This window comes from Triturus cristatus, chromosome 12 (assembly GCF_964204655.1).
Source record: "Triturus cristatus chromosome 12, aTriCri1.1, whole genome shotgun sequence".
Lineage (NCBI taxonomy): Eukaryota > Metazoa > Chordata > Amphibia > Caudata > Salamandridae > Triturus > Triturus cristatus.
Genome location: NC_140595.1, coordinates 55,347,477 through 55,367,661, shown reverse-complemented (window position 1 = coordinate 55,367,661; position 20,185 = coordinate 55,347,477). Strand labels below are relative to the sequence as shown.

General features: G+C 43.2%; 1 protein-coding gene across 5 annotated transcripts in view; it reads left to right on the top strand.

Moving 5' to 3' along the window:
- TCF3 (transcription factor 3) overlaps positions 1 to 20,185 on the top strand; it is a 662,804-nt gene that overhangs the window by 502,936 nt on the left and 139,683 nt on the right. For 3 of the 5 annotated variants that reach the window (XM_085639184.1, XM_085639183.1, XM_085639185.1), the window contains exons 15-18: positions 3,006 to 3,095; positions 7,857 to 8,039; positions 8,368 to 8,473; positions 8,615 to 8,774. In XM_085639184.1, the coding sequence (XP_085495310.1) occupies positions 3,006 to 3,095; positions 7,857 to 8,039; positions 8,368 to 8,473; positions 8,615 to 8,774 (539 nt within the window). The remainder of the gene's footprint in view (positions 1 to 3,005; positions 3,096 to 7,856; positions 8,040 to 8,367; positions 8,474 to 8,614; positions 8,775 to 20,185) is intronic. The other 2 variants (XM_085639188.1, XM_085639187.1) reach the window with 1 other exon arrangement.

The window sequence follows — 20,185 nt, the reverse complement described above, 5'->3', positions numbered from 1 at the left end:
ATAGGTCCACAAGGACAGAATATTCATGAGAACAGATCCGCAGTTCTCACTGAGGATGATTTAACTCTTCCACGTAAATAAAACAATACAATTTCCAAGCTTTTTCCAGAAGTCAAAGAATCAAGTTACATGATGGACACAAGACGAGCGATAATGTACTATGTTGAGAAGACATGGGCAAGCAGTAAAACAAAGTAACTGTTTGTTTCCTTTATAGACAACAATGTGGGAAAACCAGTAACTAAGGTCACTATTGCCCGATGGAACTCGCAAACCATTCAAATTTGCGGTGATAAAACTAAAATCTGTGCCAAGAGCACACTCAGCTAGGAAGAAAGGAGCAACTATTTCTTTTCTAGCAAATCTACCCTTACTGAACATCTGTATGGCAGCTACCTGGTCATCAACACATATATTCACAAAACACTACTGCATAGACATTCAAATGAACAAGGAAGCTCGAGTGGGACAAAGTGTTAAAACATCAGTTCACAAATTTAAGCTCATTTTCATCCCAACCACTGAAAAATTGTCAAATCGGCTACAAAATATGTGCAGAACGTGTGAATCCAGGAAAGATTCATGCTGCAAAATGAAATGGTTCCTTACCTGTAGGAGTAGTTTTGCAGCCTGACACATTTTCTGGATTCACAAGCATCCCACCCACCTCCACTTTGAAGATGAGAGAAGAAAACTGACGAAAAGAAAAAAGAATCTGAAGATGGCAACCACGAGTGGGAGCTTCCGAAGAGGGCGTACAACGTCACATGAAACACCAAATGAGGGGATCAGTCGATGCCCAACAACAAGAAAATTGAGAAAGGACTACTTTTTGTTTGGAAATTCCAGACCCAACAACTAGTTTGCAGAATCTACCTCAGCATGCGAGTCCAGAAAATTTTAAAAGCTGCAAACCTTGTCCTACAGGTAAGAAACAGTTTTGTTTTTGTTCGAAGAAGTATTTTACTGCCCTTGTGGTGCCTGCTGTGAAAATGATTACTTTTCTTTTGTGTCAGAAGAGTAGCCTAAGGAGGGCAGCTAAAGAGAACCAACCCAAACCTGTTATGTACTTTGGGACAGTGGAGCCACTTTCCTAGTCTGCAAAATGTTGATTTCTGAGCTCTTGCTCCTACACAGTCTCCCTGAGTAGCCTGTAACTGCTCACCCTTGCTATTGGGAGGATCAAGTGCGGAAATGGTTGATCTTTGTCTAATTTGCAGAGCCATAGTCGGACGGAGCCCAGGACACTAGTGACAAATGATTTTAACTACCATGGATCGGGCACAGTAGCGCCAGTTTGTCCTGTTCACCATACTGTGTCTGAGAAACACTATTCTCCTTCCTTCTGCTTTGTTTCTTTGGAAAACGTTTTTGTTTATCTGCATTTTTAAGATGATCCATTGATTCTAGGTTTTGTTTTTTCTAGAGTGATTGTTTTTCCCCTTTGTTTGTTAATTCTGACACTACCTGAGCATTTCAAGATATGGATGTCTGCTGTAGGACTTTTACATCCAGGCACTGGAAACAATTGGTTAGATTCCGATTCTGGATTATACAATATTTTTGTCACTGGCTCTCTACTTCCTTGTCACCTTCAAAGACATCTTTCTTCTGCTCCCATACATACACACACAAGGATATGTTTAATATTTAAGCAGGATAAATCACTTTCTGGGATGCTCTGCGTAAATCAAGAAAAAGCCTACTTTACATGCTGTGCGCATGTTGCAGCTCAATAAAGGAAAGATCCTTTCTCAATCAGTATACCTCAACTATTTCACATCCTTGGCTTTAAAGATTGGTTGTGCAGCAGATGTTATCACTTCTCCAGAAAAAATGCAAAACCAGATCTACCTTTCACTTCGGGTTGTTTCTTTTGTCAGTTCAGTTCATACCTGCATCACACAGCTTATTTATTTATTTGATCCATTTTCAGTAGTCCTGGGTTAAATGGAATAATAATGTGACATTAAATTTTTAATCAGATCTTAAAGGGATTTAGTGAATCTACAGCACACTCTGATCAATTTAAAGTTATTGTCTTATGTATAAAATGCTGCATTGCAGCACTTTTAGAATACACTTGCTGTAGGTTGCAGAGTTCACTTAAGTCTTTCACTCAAGATAAACAGTGAATATTTGTGTTTGTTTTGAAGTTAGGTGAAGAGGCACCTTTGAGCATTAGGATTGTATTCCTCGTCTCTATGCCAGTCTGATCTGCATCTCCATAGCACTGATGTTGCGCATAATCATAAAATAACATCCCTCTTAAATTATTTTACCAATTCCCAATTTTTACTTTCTCCATTTTCTGAAGAAAAAGAATGACAACAGTGGTGATCCAAAACATGTTTCGGGTGACCTTAAAAAAAGCGGACTTCATGTTTGTCAGCTATTTACAGTACTGAAGTTCTTCGGCCTTAACAGAGTAAAGTGGTTGGAATACATTCGTTCATGTGCACTCAGGCATGGTTCAAACACCAGTTTAGTCATTGTACTCTGTTGATTTGGGTCAAATGCGTGCCTACTTTTTAGATATGAACTCAAAATGACGGTTTTATTTGCATGCTGATTAGAGTAGCTGGAGCATACATGTACCATTTTCTTTTGTGCCTTTTTAGCTAATGATCTGAAGTAAACTTTCAGAAATTACCACTCTAGAGATAAATGAAACCTTTCACCTGCTATGGCACACATTGTACTTATAAGCATCCATGGAGTACTGTGCCAGAATCTATCATCGATTATCAAAAGATTTTTACTGAAAGGTGTGCCTAAGCAATAGTATACTGTGGTCAAAGGCACATGTATAATTTAGTAATTTTTTCAACTTCTTCCCTAAGCACCTAGGTTTGGCTACTTCTGCGCATTACTGCTTTTCCTTTAGATCAAGTTAAGGAGACCGCGAGAATTCAAAGAATAGAGGTCCTGGAAGAGCCACATTTTTCTGACCCTCACCAGGTTTACATCACTGCCCTATTTCATTCTGTTCTTTTTGTTCACAGACCGGCGGCCGATCCCTTCAGAGCCAGATCCAGCGCATGAGGGATCTCCTATTCCAGAGCAATTCGTCGCGTTCACCTTCTCCTACAGAGGTAAGAGGGACCCAGTGCCTAGCACAATAAACTAGTTGGTTAGGGTCCCTGCAAGGATAGTGAGTGCCTCTTCATTTTAGACCCTTTTTGCTATATGTGGATAACTTCCATCCCTCACTAATGCTCCAAAGAAGTCTTGGACCAGATGACTTATTTGCTCTGGATATTGTTCTGAGGTCTTTGGTACCACAGAGAGACACCAGTTATGCTCCCTCAAAGTATGTCTCTAACCCTGGGATTAGCCATATATGAGGCTCTCCTCCTGGTTAATACCTTGTGATAGTAAGGCTGCCGAGTTGACCCCTACATCTGCAGCTTAGCAGAGGCCCAGCACTTCCTGAACAGCCTTATTGAGAAAGGAGAAAGTATGCAATTTAAATGGAGGAGGCAAGAACATTCCATGTCTTCTACCCAGTTTATACCAGAGTCCTTCACCTACGTAAGGAATCTTGTCTCACTTGGACTACTAACTAGTGCTGTGCTAGCACTGGAGCACCCTTCCTCACTTGTGATGCAGCTGGGTTTATTAATGCATTCATTTTTGTTGTTAAGTTTTTAGTTCAGATTTGTTGAGCCTGCAGCTAATCAGACAGGAATTGATTACTGCTTTGAGGATTATGCAAATACATTCTTCAAATGGATATTTTGTGGAGCTGAAAATCCTGGCAGAAAGGCTTTCTAGATTTCTTTTCTCCTCTGATATGCTCCTCCTTGAATGCATTTTAGGACAGTGGGAGCCATCATCTTGATAATGTAGCCATACACTCATCTCTTGGCATCTTCTAAGCCACTTTAATTGTGTAGTCTGTGCCTTTGGAAGGCAAGTCAACTATTCATCAAGATAACTTTTTCCTGGCGGAAGCAGCACTGCATAGGGGGCTAAGCCATGTACATAACTGACTTTGCTGCAAAGAACTATTAGAATGAAACTTAGCTAGCTTCTGGCTTGCACTGTGTAGCTCTGGTTTACTTCTTCTCCAACACACTGTTCATGGGGAATACAGTGGAGCAACCAGACTTCATAAGAATTAAATACATTTTTATTAGACCCTCCATATCTTTCTTTGGATGATTGCCAGTATTATCTCTGTCTGAGGGAGCTGGTTGAATAGCAGCCAAACATATATCTGATCTCAGTTGTGTATTGGTTTAAAGCTTGTCATTTGCACTAGAATACTAAACATACTAGGCTTGATCCACTGGTTTGGGAAAAACAATCCCACTTGTTCAGTTAAACTTACTATAAGGTTCCGTTGTAGGAATCAGTCTGTCTCTTTTCATGCATACCAATGCTGGCTGGACATAAGATAGGCTTTTCCTACCGGTGGCAAAAGTTATACGGAGATTTATACCTATTTTCTGACAAGCTAACATAGCCGCATCTTAATGTGTTGCTTTGGGCTGACCTACAGATATTTTTGTAACTCCTAAACAGAGATGCTGCTACTGAGTTCATTAGATTTCTAGAAGCTTGTTTTCGGTATTATATTTCGAGCATTTTTCTGCCACTGATATGGTCTACTAGCATATAGTATCATGCAGTTTTGAAGGATTCTCTTGCGGACCGAAATCGTTTAGAGCTAGAGATGCCTGTGTTGTGTAAGTGTCTGTTCCTCTGTAAGGTGCTTGGTTCATTGACTTGTGGTTTTATAATCTTGATGTACATTGGTAAAGTTAGACCCATTCGAGGTTACTTATGCTTCTAGGTAATTATTCATGTCCATTATTTAGCAGAGGAGAAGTCTTAATGATGTGTTAATTGCAGCTGGTATTGGGCACTGCAATAGGCAGTCACTGGTGTACTAGGTTGTGTTCTGCACAATGTGCTCTGTTGTATGTTGCGTAGGGTGTTTTGCCCAAAGTGTGCGCTTTAATGTTATGTATGTTGTAACCATTAGAGACAAGTATGTGTCTTTGCGTGAATATTAGAGGATATAGTAAGTTGGTGAGTGGTTTGCAGTTGGCAGTATCTAGGGGACTACACAGGATCAGTTAAACGGCTTCAAATTACCCTGCACCTTTTGCTAATGTTCGAGGCATGTGTGCTGTAGATATACATGTGTTGCATACTCCTGCCATCTAGTGTTGTGTCTGGATGTTTGCAAGTTGTTTTTCCGCGAAGAAGCCTTTCCCAGTCACGAGGTAAAGTGACTCCTCCATTCGGTGATGGTATGCAAAGCATGTGAATCTACAGCTGTACATGGCAAGAACAGGTGCTTACAGTGTAAGTAACATAATCTTATATTTTGCATTCCTCAGTCCTTCTTTGTGGGATGAAATCCTAAGTAATTACTTCTGTAGTGCACCATAAGAGCTGTGCCTAAGGCCTTCAGCAAAGCCTGGTTTTATTCCAGATTCTTCCTTGTGCTAAAGTAAATGGTGATTGATGCTTAATAAATAACTGTAAAGCAGGTTTTACCTATGGTCGCTCTTCAGAAAATCATTCCCTGCATCAGTGGGGAGGAGTTCCTGGCATCCTTTGATTTGGAAGATGCCTACTTTATTGTCCTGGTATGTTCTGGTCATGTGAAGTAACTACACTTGTGCAGCTTTCGATCATTCATAGATTCACAGGCTTGAATCATACTCTGACTTAAGGCTGGGAATGTTTGAGTAATGTTATCAGTGTTTCAATACAGCAACTGCCATTGAAAACAAAAGGAAAAACCTTTACTAATGTTTATTAGCCCATCCACTTCATTATATGACTGGAACTCCAGCCAATCAGGTTGAGGTACTCGGGGCTCAAACTAACAGATTTTCTCCTCATATTAGCAGTATGTGGTGAAGAAAGTAGCACCCACAAGAAGCGTGCCAATGCCTGGATGGAACTTGAATGTGGTACTCGCCCAGCTGATGTCATCACCCTTTGAAATAATGAGGAATGCACAATTGGGGTTTCTAAGCTACAAAATGTCCTTTCTATACTATCACCTTGTTAAGCAGAGTAAGTGAGATACACGCACTCACCACCCAAGAGCCATATTCCATGTTAACCAAGCATTACACCTATCACCCTTTTTTCTGCAACTGAAATGCAAGCGGAGAGAGCATTGCACACTTTAGATGAAAGAAGGGCAATTATGTACTATTTGGAGAGACCAAAGGTCAGCAGGAAAAGAGAAGAGTTCAGTGTAACCTTCGCAAACGCAAGGAAAGAACTTCTAGTCACCAAGGGAACAATTGCAAGGTGTATAGTACAAGCAATACAATATTGTCACACAGGGGGAGTAACCCTGACCGATAAGCCAAAGCTGCAGTCAATGAGGAAGAAAGCAGCGCACTCCTTCTTAGGCAGCATAGCTTTGGAGGGCATTTGCGTAGCTACCTGGTCACTGATACATACCTTCACAGAACACTACTGCGTGGACATTCCGTTCAATAGAAAAGCATAGGTGTGACAAAGAGTACTGAAACATTCGTTTTTTAAATACACACTCTCAGGAACCCAACCAACCCACATGAAGGAACACTGTTCTATAATCAATGCATAGGGATCCAGAAACGTGTCTGGTGGTGGCAGCTGGCGAGCAGCCACTCAGCCAGAACACTAGAGTTAGGTTGTTTTTCAAGGGGCATCTCTTAGATGCCCTCTGAGTGCATTTTTCATTCAATCCCACACTGGCATCAGTGTGGGTTTAATGTGCTGAGAAGTTTGATACCAAACTACCCCGTTTTCAGTGAAGCCATAATGGTGCTGTGGAGTTTGTAATGACCAACTCCCAGACCATATACTCCTTTTGGCATTACTGCACTTACAATGTCTAAGAATTGACTTAGACACTGTAGGGGTACAGGACTCATGAACCAGTGCCCTCACCACTGGTATAGTGCACCAAGTTAGAGGGATGGCTTACCTATGCCAGGGCAGTGGATTGTAGGCATAGCACACAGGGAGGTGTGGCATATAGACTTCACCTTGTTCTGCAGCAAAACACGCTGCCTGCAATGCGGGGGGGGGGGGGTTGTAAAGGTACAGGGCCTCTAAGGGTGGCACAGTAAGTGCTGCAGCCCTAAGCTCTTCCCTGGTCACAGTACCCTTGGTACCTAAATACCTCTTACAAGGGACTTGCATATGGCCAGAGAGTTGCCAATTGGGTTTTGCAGCAGTTTAGGGAAAGAACATAGGCCTTGGGTACCTGGTTGGCAGGAACCCAGGGCATACTCAGTCAAACTACATCAACATTATGCAAGAAGTGAGGGGCAACCATGCAAAAAGGGGCACTTATCTACACCAGGCAATGCTTCAAGAGTTGAAGGAGAGGGTCACATGATTCTATAACATGGTACCTCCAGGGGTCTCAGCTGCTGGAATGGTGATTAAGGCCACCAGTCCAGATCACTTACTGAAGGCGTAAACATTTAAAACTTGGAAAAGTCTCCATTGCAGCCTCTTTGGCATGCCCAAACTGCTCAAAAGTTAAAATGCTGCTATCTCGCGTCCCAAAAGATTCCATGGGAAACTCAGTGAAAAATATGGATTATTTTACTGTGAAGAAAAGCATTAAGACCCCTAAGGTATACCTTATGCTGTCTGTCTGAGTAATAGCAAGGAATGGAAATGGGATGAGCATAGAAGCTGGTGGTTACAATAAACGAATTGCAGTTCATTTACTAAAATGTATAGGTAACATTTTTGGAGTTCTAGTAACACAGCCCACAAGTTCCTATTCTTTGCTGCTAAAACATAATAGTTTTGAATCGTTATTGCATCAAAAGAAAGCTTAAAATAAGTTAAAAATGTGTTTCTTTTGTTTTTAGCAAAACAAAATGGAGGACCGATTAGATGAAGCCATTCATGTGTTAAGAAATCATGCAGTGGGACAGACTTCAATGCCATCTGACATGCAAAGCTTACTAGGAGCGGCAGCAGGAGTCGTAAGTGGGTTGGCCCAGGGCTTTCCTGCTGCTGTATTGTCACTTGCAAGCAGACATGCAAATCTGGTGAGTTTTGTGTTATTACTCTTTATTTACTGAAATATAGAGAAAAGCATACAATTCCTTTACAAGTGTTTGAATAGCTGTGGGTCTGCAGCCTCATACAGCTGTTTACGAACTTGACTCGGACTACTGTATCACTGTAAATGTTAGATCCAGTTTTGTGACTGTACCACTTCCATGTTTCTTTTTCACAATAATTCTGTAAAAATGTCCTTGTAGATGCTCCTCTGTAGGCATTTGACAGATTTTACCTTTCCCATACATAGATAAGTGCTTCTGAATTTAAATAGTTTTCTCTGCTTTTATGAATACTATTGCTCTTCTGCTACAGGTAGGAGCTCACTCTGAAGATGGATTGCCCAACAGCCTACACAACCATGCCTCATTACCATCCCAGGGCAACTCCCTTTCAGAGCTCAGGCAAGACACATACAGTGGTAGGTTTTTTTAAATCTCTCACTCAATTTACCTGTACTGCTTCCCTCACTGCCTCCCTTCAACCTGCAAATTATCTTGGCCTTTCTTTCCTAATTTGGCTTGTGACTATTGAAAATTAAATATCTACTTTGGCTTTTCAGGCTTGACTGGTCTTGGGCGATCAAGCGTTTCCTCTGGGGGGACAGATATAAAACGTGAAGATAAGGAGGATGATGAAAACACTTCAGTCGCTGATAACTCTGAAGATGAAAAGAAAGAATCAAAAATGTCTCGAAACAGATCCAGAATGTCATTGAACAGGTCTCTCATTCTTCCCTTTATTATATTTTTAATGGGTTCAGGCGAGTAGAAGGTGGCTAGGGAATGTTATAGCTGTACAGGAGTTTGGAACACTTATCTTTCAAATAGGAGCTAGTACTATGACCAAACACTACCTGCTGTAGAGTGTTTGTAGGGCTGGTAAGGTAACAGAGATTACTAGAACCTGATCTTGAAGACTTCCCCACTGTGTAAAGCAGCGGTTTGTGAGTTTTTCATTGTTTGGCAGTATTTAAAAAGTATGGGGGGGAATCCTTTCCTAAATAACGAATGCTTACTCTAAGATTCTAATGCTACTTTATTTGTAATAGTTCCGTCCTATTTAACTAGGTAGGAATTTCTGTTTTCCTTGCCAGTGACTACTGTGTAACAACTGTATAGACCAGTCCATGTGCAGGAAATATACCCTAGAATGCTTCCAGCTATCCCTCTACTACTGCCGGCAGAAACTCTGAGCATTCCCAAGCCTCCAATTCTGTATCCAGTTTCATTAACACAGCAGTAAACCATCCAGCCAGTTCAGAGTCTTCTATCTGTATGTCATCCTGCAGGGCAATCTGCTTCATCCACAAGAAGGGTTGATAGTGATGGACATAACAATGATGTTACAGCAACATACCCATAGCATTTTGTGTCGCTACCAAAAGCGAGCATCAAACAAATGCATACACACATAAAGCAACCAGGCACCCCAGAAAACCCTTCATCCAGATCTACACAAGGCATTAAAGCCTGCCCATTGCATAAAAAAAACATAAAAACAATTTCTGGCAATATATAAACAAGGGATAGTGGTTGGTAGTGAACATATTAAAATAGCACTCGCAAAATAAAAGAAGCAAATCAGGCGATAGCCCACAGAAAGATGAATGGGCCTATAAAATATTACTATTTCAATATACAGCCAAGGTCTTTTTTCCTGCTCACATCTATAAATATTTAGCACACTCACAAACGCAAATATGCATAACGGTGTATATATGTGTATACTTTACTAAAAGGACAGCTATATGGATACCTACTATGTACACACAACAGGAGAACACAGATCTCACAAAAAGTGGTACACTACTCAATTTTTGTTGTTTTTTATTATCCTGTGGCGATTAACTGCACTTCACTCCCTCCTCCACAATCGCTAATTACGGCTACACAATCTATGCACAGTATGTGAATCTAGAAGACGTCTATGCTGCAAAACAAAACTAGTTACTTACCTGTAAGAATATTTTTGCAGCCTAGACTCTTCTAGATTCACATATGACCATCCCTCCTCCCCTGTGTAGGAGTAAAGATTAATAATGGATAAAATATTATTTAAAAAAGGAGACTCCAGACATAGTCCCTAAATAAACATAGTACATGTGTACTTATAAGGGCTAACAAATAACAAAAAGCTATACATGTCCTCTTGTAAAAAAGCATAACACATAAGTTGCTATGCTTTTCATACTCCGCTGTATACAGCAACGTTTTTTAAAAGACAAACGTGTATAACTTAAAAAATGTTTGTAAATATATATATTAAGAAATCACCTGTTAAGTCAACAAGTGTCCCTGCACTCTCAGCTCTATAAACAATCAATATTATACTTATTCAACAAACAGACACAATCACAATGCAAAAAAGGGGGGGAAATTATCTGAGAACTTGCACACACACAAAGGGGTTTGTAGCCTGACCAGGGGCATCAGGTTTCGCAACCTTCCAACAGAGAAAAGAAACAAAAGCACTTTCCGACTCCAACCACTAGATGGCAGAATATGCAAAGTATGTGAATCAAGAAGAGTCTAGGCTGCAAAACTATTCTTACTGGTAAGTAACTAGTTTCGATATTCTCTAGGGAGGACTCCGAAATTGGCTCCAAATTGAAACTGTTCCTAGTATTTAGTGCATAAAGCTGTGAGAGGTATAGGGACCATTCTGGGTCCAATATTAAAATAGCTTCTGCCTTAGTTCTACTATCACAGAATTCAGCAATGAGGGCCCAATATTTACGTGAATCACCAGACTGTGCTACCTCTTACTTTGATCCATTTGGAATCCTCCAACCTCCTACGTTCAGAGACCTTAAGTCTAGTTCTTACCCGCTTTAACCTATTGATTTCCCTTTGCCTGGACAATGATGCCTGCTTAAATTGGTCCCTTACTAAAGTATTCAAATCCCGATTTAGCTTTATCTTCCACGATAAAACAGGTTGGGTGATGATATTGGAAAGTTTTTTTACTCCCACACAATGTAAATAGATCTAAATGCTCCTCATACCAACTAACGGGGTTCTCCTGACTTGGACCTGAGCTTGCCTTTTTAACATAGCTCCCTACACAAATCTGATTTTTATTCGACCAAAAGGTGCGCCCATTTGCTGTATTATATGTAATTGTTTCCTTTCTCGGATTCCAACGATCAAGCATCTTAAATTCCAGTTTCACATCCACTGAGAAGACACTATGGTCACTCAAATCCTTCCCCGGTGTCTTCAAGTCAGTACATGCTCCAAAAAGTTGGTACGATACCATCATCTAATCGATTAGTGACTGGCCCCCAGGCAGCATGAAAAGTAAGGGAGGCAGGAGAGACATCTGGAAATCTCCCATTCAATAAAACGAAATCATTAGTTCTCAAACAATCCAGGAGACTCGATCGTCTCCTATCGGATCGAGTGTAAGCTGGTAATATTATTTCCGGAATAAACCATACGTCTTCCAATTCTCGATTGCTAGAGGCCAGCGAAGCACAATTTAAGATTTTGGCGTTTGCACATCAATAATTGTGGTAGGTGATTCAATCTTCAGAAATGCTGATTCTGTTCAAAAAAGAAAAAATAGAGACGAGAATCAGACGCCCTACCTGGAAGTATATATACGTTTGCCAATAGTAAAGGTAGAGTGCTGTCCTTTTGTCACATTACCCAAGCTCAATTTTAAACACATGCAGAGTTTAGATGGATGAATAAAAACCAATGGGTTCCAATTTATGCTGTTATTAAGTAGGATTGCTAAGCACCCACTTGCGTGACCTTTTACTGAGGGTTTTGCAACGCAACAACAAAATGCCCAATACTAAAATCTACACAACTCCATGTTTCCTGCAGGCAAATTATCCATAGATTATAAATCAATAGCAAACTGAATTTAAAACTGCGGTTTCCTACACCTGCCGCATTCGAGGACATTATCTTTCCTCTGGGGCTACTTCTGCAGCATGGGGAGATTTTTATTTCCTTTAGGAGCATTTAATGATCCAGCCACCCAACTCCACTGTGCCAACTCAGCATCCCCACTAAATTTAGTAGCCCTTTGATCCTCATATCCCACAATATTAATCACTCTTTTCTCTGAGTTATTAGCAACAGAGATTGTGACAGCCTCTTTCAAATGTCTCACCCTCATTCTAGTGGCTCCCTAATGGGCTCGTCAACCATGGTTCACCATACTATTAGAACTTACAGTAGTTCCGCACAAGAAGCTTCACATGACCTCAAACCTTCTCATGCAGGACCTTGGCGAAATCAAACATCCAGACACTAAGGAGCTCAACCAAGTGATTTGGCTCCTGAAGCCTTCGAGTTTGGATATCTAAATCTACCACCAGATTGCCTGACAGTTCTCAAGGAAGCAAGAAAAACAACCACTGTAGCGTGCTATGCAGCTAAGTGGAAAATATTTTTTATAACTAAACAATTGACCCACTAGATGTATCTCAACAACAAATTATTTATCTCTTGCATCTACAACGATCAGGCATTGCCTACACCTCTATACGCGTACACATTGCAGCTGTGGCTGCCTATCTTCAAAACAGACAACACTTATCTTTTTTCAAAATAGCATTAATTAAAGCTTTCATGGAAGGCCTTTAAAGAGGGATACCACCAAAGGTTCCACCTGTATGGAACCTTAATATTGGTTAAACTAGACTTATGGGTCCACTACGTCTTCGTGCGTGATGGCAATCAAAAAAGCAACCTTCCTAGAGGGGGAGAGTACAGTTATGTCTTTACATACCTGTCCCCTCCATTTCCCTCTAGGAATGCTGCTTTTTTGATTACTATCGCCGCACTAAGACGTGTAAATGAGCTTCAGGCATTAACATTAGAAGAACCATTCTTCTAACTTAATAGAGATCGAGTGGTTCTTTGTACCAACCCAAATTTCCTTCCAAAAGTAGTCTCAGCTTTACATATCAACCAATCAGTAAGCTACCTGTTCTCTTCCAGGGGTAACCTCATCAAAGTCATAAGCACTAGAATATGCTCACCTTTGCGCGGGACCCCGGAAACGCAATCATATATGTGATAAACATATATGTGTATGTGTATATATATATATATATATATATATATATATATATATATATATATATATATATATATATATATATATATATATATAAATATATATCTAACATAAAAGTAAAATGCAGCCTTTCACAACCAGAGCTGTAAGGACTCTCCTGTATATCACAAATAAATTATGCAATATAAACAATATATCACAAGAAACAGGAAAGAAACAGCAGCAAGGCATGTTTGAAAACTGTTTTAATGCTTAGCATTTAGCCCAAAACCTCAGATAGAACTGAAAGCATTGACAGCTCACAGGCAGCATTATAGGCAACTACAGCCTAGAAAGGCTAGAAAGCTAACTCTTAGCAACATAGAAAAACTGGCACCGTGCCTTTAAGGCAGCCATGACCCCTAGCCTCCCATCATGCCTCAGGGGTGACAGTTGAGTCAGTTGTTCTTTCCGGCTCCTTCAGTCAGGACCCTGGTTACACAGCTCCACTCTTCTGGTTTTATTCAGATATTTTCTACCTTTTTCAGAAAAATTTTCACTTACTTCGACGCCTTTCATCCAGTCAAGTAAGGTGTTGTCTTTTTGATTATTTTTGGCATTTTTTACCACACAAAATGCCATCCCTTTTTGATCCCTGCCCTTGTGGTAAAAAGAAGGCCAGGTCAGACTCTCACTCAGTCTGTATTCTTTGGCTGCCTAAGGATCATGTCCCAAAGACTTGTCCTCATTGCCAGTCCCTCTCTAAAAGAACTTTAAAGGACAGAGAGAGGATTCGTCTCTATGGATTGGCGGAGAAGGCTTCCAGAGGCAGGTCTCCGGTAAGAAAAGGCTCCAAGAGGCCCAGATCCTCTTCTAGAACCTCAGGGTTGGGCTCGGTGCTGAGAAAGCAGCCACCGGAGGGGCATGCAGCGAAGAAAAGACAGTCGACGGCGGGCTCGCTGTCGAGAGAGCGCAGATATGAAGGTACGTCATCGACGTCGAGAATCCGTCAGTCTCCGCCGTCGTCAACCCGGCGACGATCGGCGTCTGAGTTCCAGTTCACCGCCTGTCAATTGGCTTCGAAAAGCCAAAGCCGTCCGCCGCCGTCAACCCGGCGAGGCCACATCGCTCGACGTCGAGACGAGAAAGTATTCTCCCACCGTCGAGGCTTCATTCGCCGTCGACACATTTGACGCCGAGGAAGTCACATCCGACGCCGAGAACGCTCCCTGAACCTGGTCGAACCTCCACGACTAGAAGATCTCGATCGACGTCGAGGAGGCCTCCGTCGCAGCGGGATAGACGCTCGGTGTTGAGACCACCTTCGCATAGATCTAATGAAGGTTCGGTAGTCTTGGTGACGGAATGAGCGTCAAGGCATTCTTCTTCTCACTCCTCGAGACACCCTCACTCTCCATCTGCATCTTCGGAACATCAGAGGATGTCACGACAGAGATCCCTGTCGCATCACAGGCCATCTCCTTCGATACATCTGTCTCCAAGATGGCTTTTACCAGTGCATCACTGGAGTAAGACTCCGGCGGGAGCAGCGAGAAGGCAGGAGGAGTACACAAGCCCTGTCCACAGGTCCCCTCTGCAAAGATTAGTACAGGAGGTGGATAGATCGCCTTCGCCGGTACACCACCACCATGCAGGTAGATCTAAGGAGCGTGGGCCTCCGACGTCACATCACCACAGAAGGAGGTCTCCCTCATGGTCATCTTCCCCCACCCATTCTTCTAAGAGGGACTATTCGCCTACTCTATCGGACAGCCCTCAGTCGCGAGTGTCCCCGATAGATGTCATTAACACCTATCCGGATGTGCTGCAGAGAGGGGCTCAGAAACTGAACATTGCAACGTCCACTCCCCAGGTCGCAACTACAGTGATCTTCGAGACGCTGCACCAAAGATCTGCTTCGCGTCCGTTGCTACCTCTGGTTCCTGGCCTTATGGAGCCAGTAATGGACATTTTTCTGACCCCTTCAACGATCAAAGCTGCACCGGCCAGAATCCAGAAGAAATACAAGCCGGCTGATACAGACCCGGTTTTCTTGAAGACTGATCCACCTGCAGATTCCGTGATAGTTGCAGCAGCACGTAAGACGCACGCGGTTTCTGCTCATGCGTTGGTCCAACCAGACAAGGAGAGTAAGTCCCAGGACTCTTGGGGGCGAAAGGTTTGTGGCTCGGCAGCCTCTTCTCTCAAAGTCTCTAGTGTAGCAGCCTTATTAGGTCGATACGACCGATCCTTATGGGACTCTTTGGATCGGTTCAAGGAAAAGTTGCCAAAGGAAGACCAGAAAGACTTTGAAGAGATTGTTACGGAGGATTCCTTGGTAGCTAATCAGATGATTAGCACTGCAGCGGATGGCACCACTCTATCGGCGCATTCGTATGCGCATGGAATTTGTGTGAGAAGGTCCGCCTGGCTGAGGCTTACAGCCCTTAAACCGGATGCTCAGCAGAGGATCCTTAACCTGCCTTTTTCGGGTTCTTCATTATTTGGCTCCCACACGGATGAAGAAATGGCTCGGATGAAGGCCGAGCTGGGCACTTTGAAGGCGGTGGGGCTAGAAAAGAAAAAGGAGTTCCGAAGAAGGTACAGGCCCAGCCAACGCAAGGGATACCAACAGAGGGTTCAAACCCCTCAGTGGTCCCAAGGCAAGAACCAAGGGCGATCGCAATTTCAGAGTTGAGTCTACCAGAGGTAGAGGGGGTAGCCAACAGCAATGCTCCTCTACCACTCGACCAACAGGAAAGCAATGAGCCAGAGCTTCCTCTGACGCCGTTGCCCACTCCAGTGTTTCGCAACATCTGAAAGAGTGGTGCAACATAACGAAGGTTCGTTAGGTGCGCAGTATACTGCGCGATGGATACGCACTATGTTTCCGTGTGTCTCCAAAGGACATTCCTCCGAAAAAATCTTGTCCTCACCAGCTAAAATTACTACGTCAAGAAGTGGTGGCGCTACTACAAAAAAAGACCATAGAGAAAGTTCCCATCTCGCAGCGAGGAAAGAGTGTACTCCAGGTACTTCCTTGTGCCAAAAAGAGATCAGGAGCACAAGTTCAGACCAATCCTAGACCTGCGGTCTCTGAACAAGCTCATTTTAAAAGAAAAATTTAGCATGCTGGCGCTTCATCAAATATGTCTGTATCTGCGAGCAGGGGACTGGATGTGCTCGGTGGATCTCCAGGATGCGTACTTCCACATTCCTGTAACTCCTCGTCAATGCAAATTCCTGCGATTCATGGTCTGCAACAATCACTACCAATTCAGAGTGTTGCCCTTCGGACTAAAATCTGCCCCACGAGTCTTTACCAAGTGCATGGCGGTGGTAGCGGCAGCTCTACACAGACGAGGGCTGTTCGTATATCCATACTTTAACGATTGGCTCTTGAAAGGGCCATCTCCTCAGCGGATAAAGAGCGACTTCCAAGTATGCCTGGCTTTGCTCCGCAAGCTAGGCCTGCATGTGAATATGGAGAAGTCAGTTTGCCAGCCGACACAGGTGATCCGTTACCTGGGCTCTGTCCTAGACACAAACCTAGGAAAAGCGTTTCCTTCGGAGCAGAGACTTATCAAAGTGCGAGGTTCTTCTCCAGACCAATCGCCCGACGATCCGGCAAGTAGCATCCCTTTTGGGATCCATGGCATCTTGCATATTCCTCATTCCCAACGCCAGGCTGAGAATGAGACCTCTACAGCAGGATCTGGAGGGCAAGTGGTTCCAGACTACCGGTTTATGGGAAGACCGGATTGTGCTTTCACAAGCAGCGAAGAAGTCTGTTCTGTGGTGGACTCGTCCACGGAACCTCCTACTGGGAGTCCCTTTTCACCAACCTGTTCCCACCCAGTCCTTGGTAACGGATGCATTGCTTCAGGGATGGGGGGCGCACATGGATTGCCTGCAAATGCAAGGTCGGTGGTCCATCAAGGAGCATTCCTACCACATAAACATGTTAGAGCTGCGGGCCGTACATCTAGCCCTGAAAGCTTTTCGGCCTTCGATCATGTCCAACTCAGTCCCTGTCCAAACAGACAACACGACCACCATGTATTACCTCAACAAACAGGGTGGTACGCGCTCTCGTCCTCTCTCCCTGGAAGCTCAAAAGATATGGCATTGGCTTCTAGCCTGAGGCCTCTCTGTCACAGCAGTGCACCTTCCAGGGGAGCGAAATGTGGGAACGGACAAACTCAGCCGGAACTTCGAAGATCAGCCAGACTGGGGGCTAAACGACAAGGTAGTGACAGACATTTTCCGTCAGTGGGGACAACCTTCCATAGATCTGTTCGCAGACGATCTAAACAAAAAATGCCACGCCTTCGCCTCCAGGTTCCACCGTCCAGGAACGAAAGGGAATGCTCTTTTGATGGACTGGTCCGGAATATTTGCATACGACTTTCCTCCCCTGCCTCTGATTCCGAAGGTGGTCTCTAAGCTCATCCGGTCCAACATGTCAATGATCCTGATAGCCCCGGACTGGCCTTGACAGTGGTGATACCCGGATCTGTTACAGCTGTCGGTGCACCCGCACAAGAGGCTGCCGTGCAGGTCGGATCTGCTGACCAAGATGGACGGGAAGATCCTACATCCCAACCTTTCCTCACTGAACTTGGCAGCATGGCACCTGAGGTCCTGCAATATGGACATTTGAACTTGCCGCAGGACTGTATGCACATACTAAAGGAAGCAAAGAGACCTGCCACAAGAGCTTCGTATTCCTTTAAGTGGAAGCGATTCTACCTGTGGTGCACTCGTAATAACTTTAATCCAACCACAGGGCAGGAGGAGGTTGCCTTATCTCCTGTACTTGGCTAAATCAGGGTTGAAGTATTCATCAATCAGAGTACATTTAACGGCTATCACGGCCTATAGAAAGTCTCCAAGCCAGCCTTCCTTTTTTCAGCTGCAGGTGGTCCAGGATTTCCTACAGGGGTTGAAGAAAGTGTATCTCCCTGTTCGACCTCCTTCTCCTCCTGGGGAGTTGAATCTGGTCCTCTCTAAGTTAATGGGTCCTCCTTTCGATCCCATCCATAAAGCTACGCTACAGCATTTGACATGGTAGACCGCTTTCTTAGTCGCGATTACCTCAGCGCGAAGAGTAAGCGAGATCCAAGTGCTTTCTTCCAAAGAGCCATATACTATCTTTCACCACAACAGAGCAGTATTAAGGACTCGCCCTGCTTTTCTGCCGAAAGTTGTACCTGATTTTCATATTAATCAGACAATTTCTTTACCGTCCTTTTTTCCCAATCCCGCAACTCCTGCGGAGAGGTCGCTCCATTCCTTAGACCTTAAGAGAGTGCTTAAATTCTACCTAGAGGGAACTAAGGTTATCAGAAAATCAGACCAATTATTTTTAAATTATGGTTCCATAAGGTCAGGTTTTCCAGCTACCAAGAGATCCATTTCCAGCTGGCGAATAAGCCCCTATTGTTGTCACCTAAAGCACACTCCACTAGGGGAAAAGCAGCTACAGTAGCTTTGTTGCATGATGTTCCAATGGCAGAAATTTGCAAGGCAGCAACCTGGAGATCTGTGCATACGTTCACAAGGCATTATTGTCTTGAATCCGACTCCAGGGCAGATACTCAAGTAGGCCAGGCCTCCTTGAGAAATCTGTTCAGATAACAGAAATGTCTGAATTATCAAGTTTAGTTTTCTGAGCTTGATTGGTAATGATTATTTTTCCTTTGCCCGCAACGGATGAGGTGAGGCTGGCTATTCTATTCTAGTGCTTATGACTATTGATGAGGATCCCCTGGAAGAGAAGGATTAGTTACTTACCTGTAATCCTAGTTCTCTTCCTGGGGTATCCTCATCAAAGTCCTAAGCAATCCTCCCGCCTCCCCGGGCAAAGGATATTTCTGTTTTTAAAAGGAATTGTCAACTCTTTGTGTTATGGCTTTGTGTCACCGCAAAGAACAACTGACCCAACTGTCACCCCTGAGGCATGATGGGAAGCTAGGGGTCATGGCTGCCTTAAAGGCACGGTGCCAGTTTTTCTATGTTGCTAAGAGTTAGCTTTCTAGGCTGTAGTTGTCTACAATGCAGCCTGTGAGCTGTCAATACTTTCAGTCCTATCTGAGGTTTTGGGCTAATGCAAAGCCTTAAAACAGTTTTCAAACATGCCTTGCTGCTGTTTCTTTCCGTTTTTTTGTGATATATTGTTTATATTGCATAATTTATTTGTGATATATATATATATTCACTGAAAAAACCATAGGTTTCACACACGTTATAGTTAGGAATTAGCATTTAAAAAACCTTGCAAATTCACTGAAAAAACCATAGGTTTCACACATGTTATAGTTAGCGGAAATTTTACTGATAAAAAACCAATGAAATTCCCCCGTTATAGTTAGTGCAGGTAACTATAACTCACGCGACCGCAATCCTCTGCTGATGCTAATACTGTATTTAGACACTTATTTGCCCTTGTCTTCTTCCAGAAATTTTTAGCTATACATATATTACAAATATTTTTTTTTCATAAAGACACATATGTCATCAGCAGAAGATTGCGGTCGCGTGAGTTATAGTTTCCTGCACGAACTATAACGGGGGAATTTCATTGGTTTTTTATCAGTAAAATTTCCGCTAACTATAACATGTGTGAAACCTATGGTTTTTTCAGTGAATTTGCAAGGTTTTTTAAATGCTAATTCCTAACTATAACGTGTGTGAAACCTATGGTTTTTTCAGTGAATTTGTACGTTTTTTTAAATGCTAAGTTACTTTACGCCATTCGTGGCGTGCGCGCCCACTTAACGCAGTTCGTTCCGTGCACGCACGGTGCGCTTCGCGCGCCCACTTTACGCAGTTAGCGCCGTGCACGCACGGTGGGCACGCGGTGCGCTACGCGCACCACGTGCCCACGTTACGCTAGATGGGCCATGTACGCACGATGCGCTTCGCGCACCGTGCGCACATGGAGGACATATTATGCGCTTCCTTGTGATAGGTAATCTGTTGAAATTTTTTGGGGAAATGCTGTGCTCTTATATGCCATGCACAAATGGTGGCCTTCGGCCACCATTTGCACACGGGGTGGAGAGAGTGGGGTTTTGTTTTTTTAATAATTTTTTACCGTACGCGTACGGTA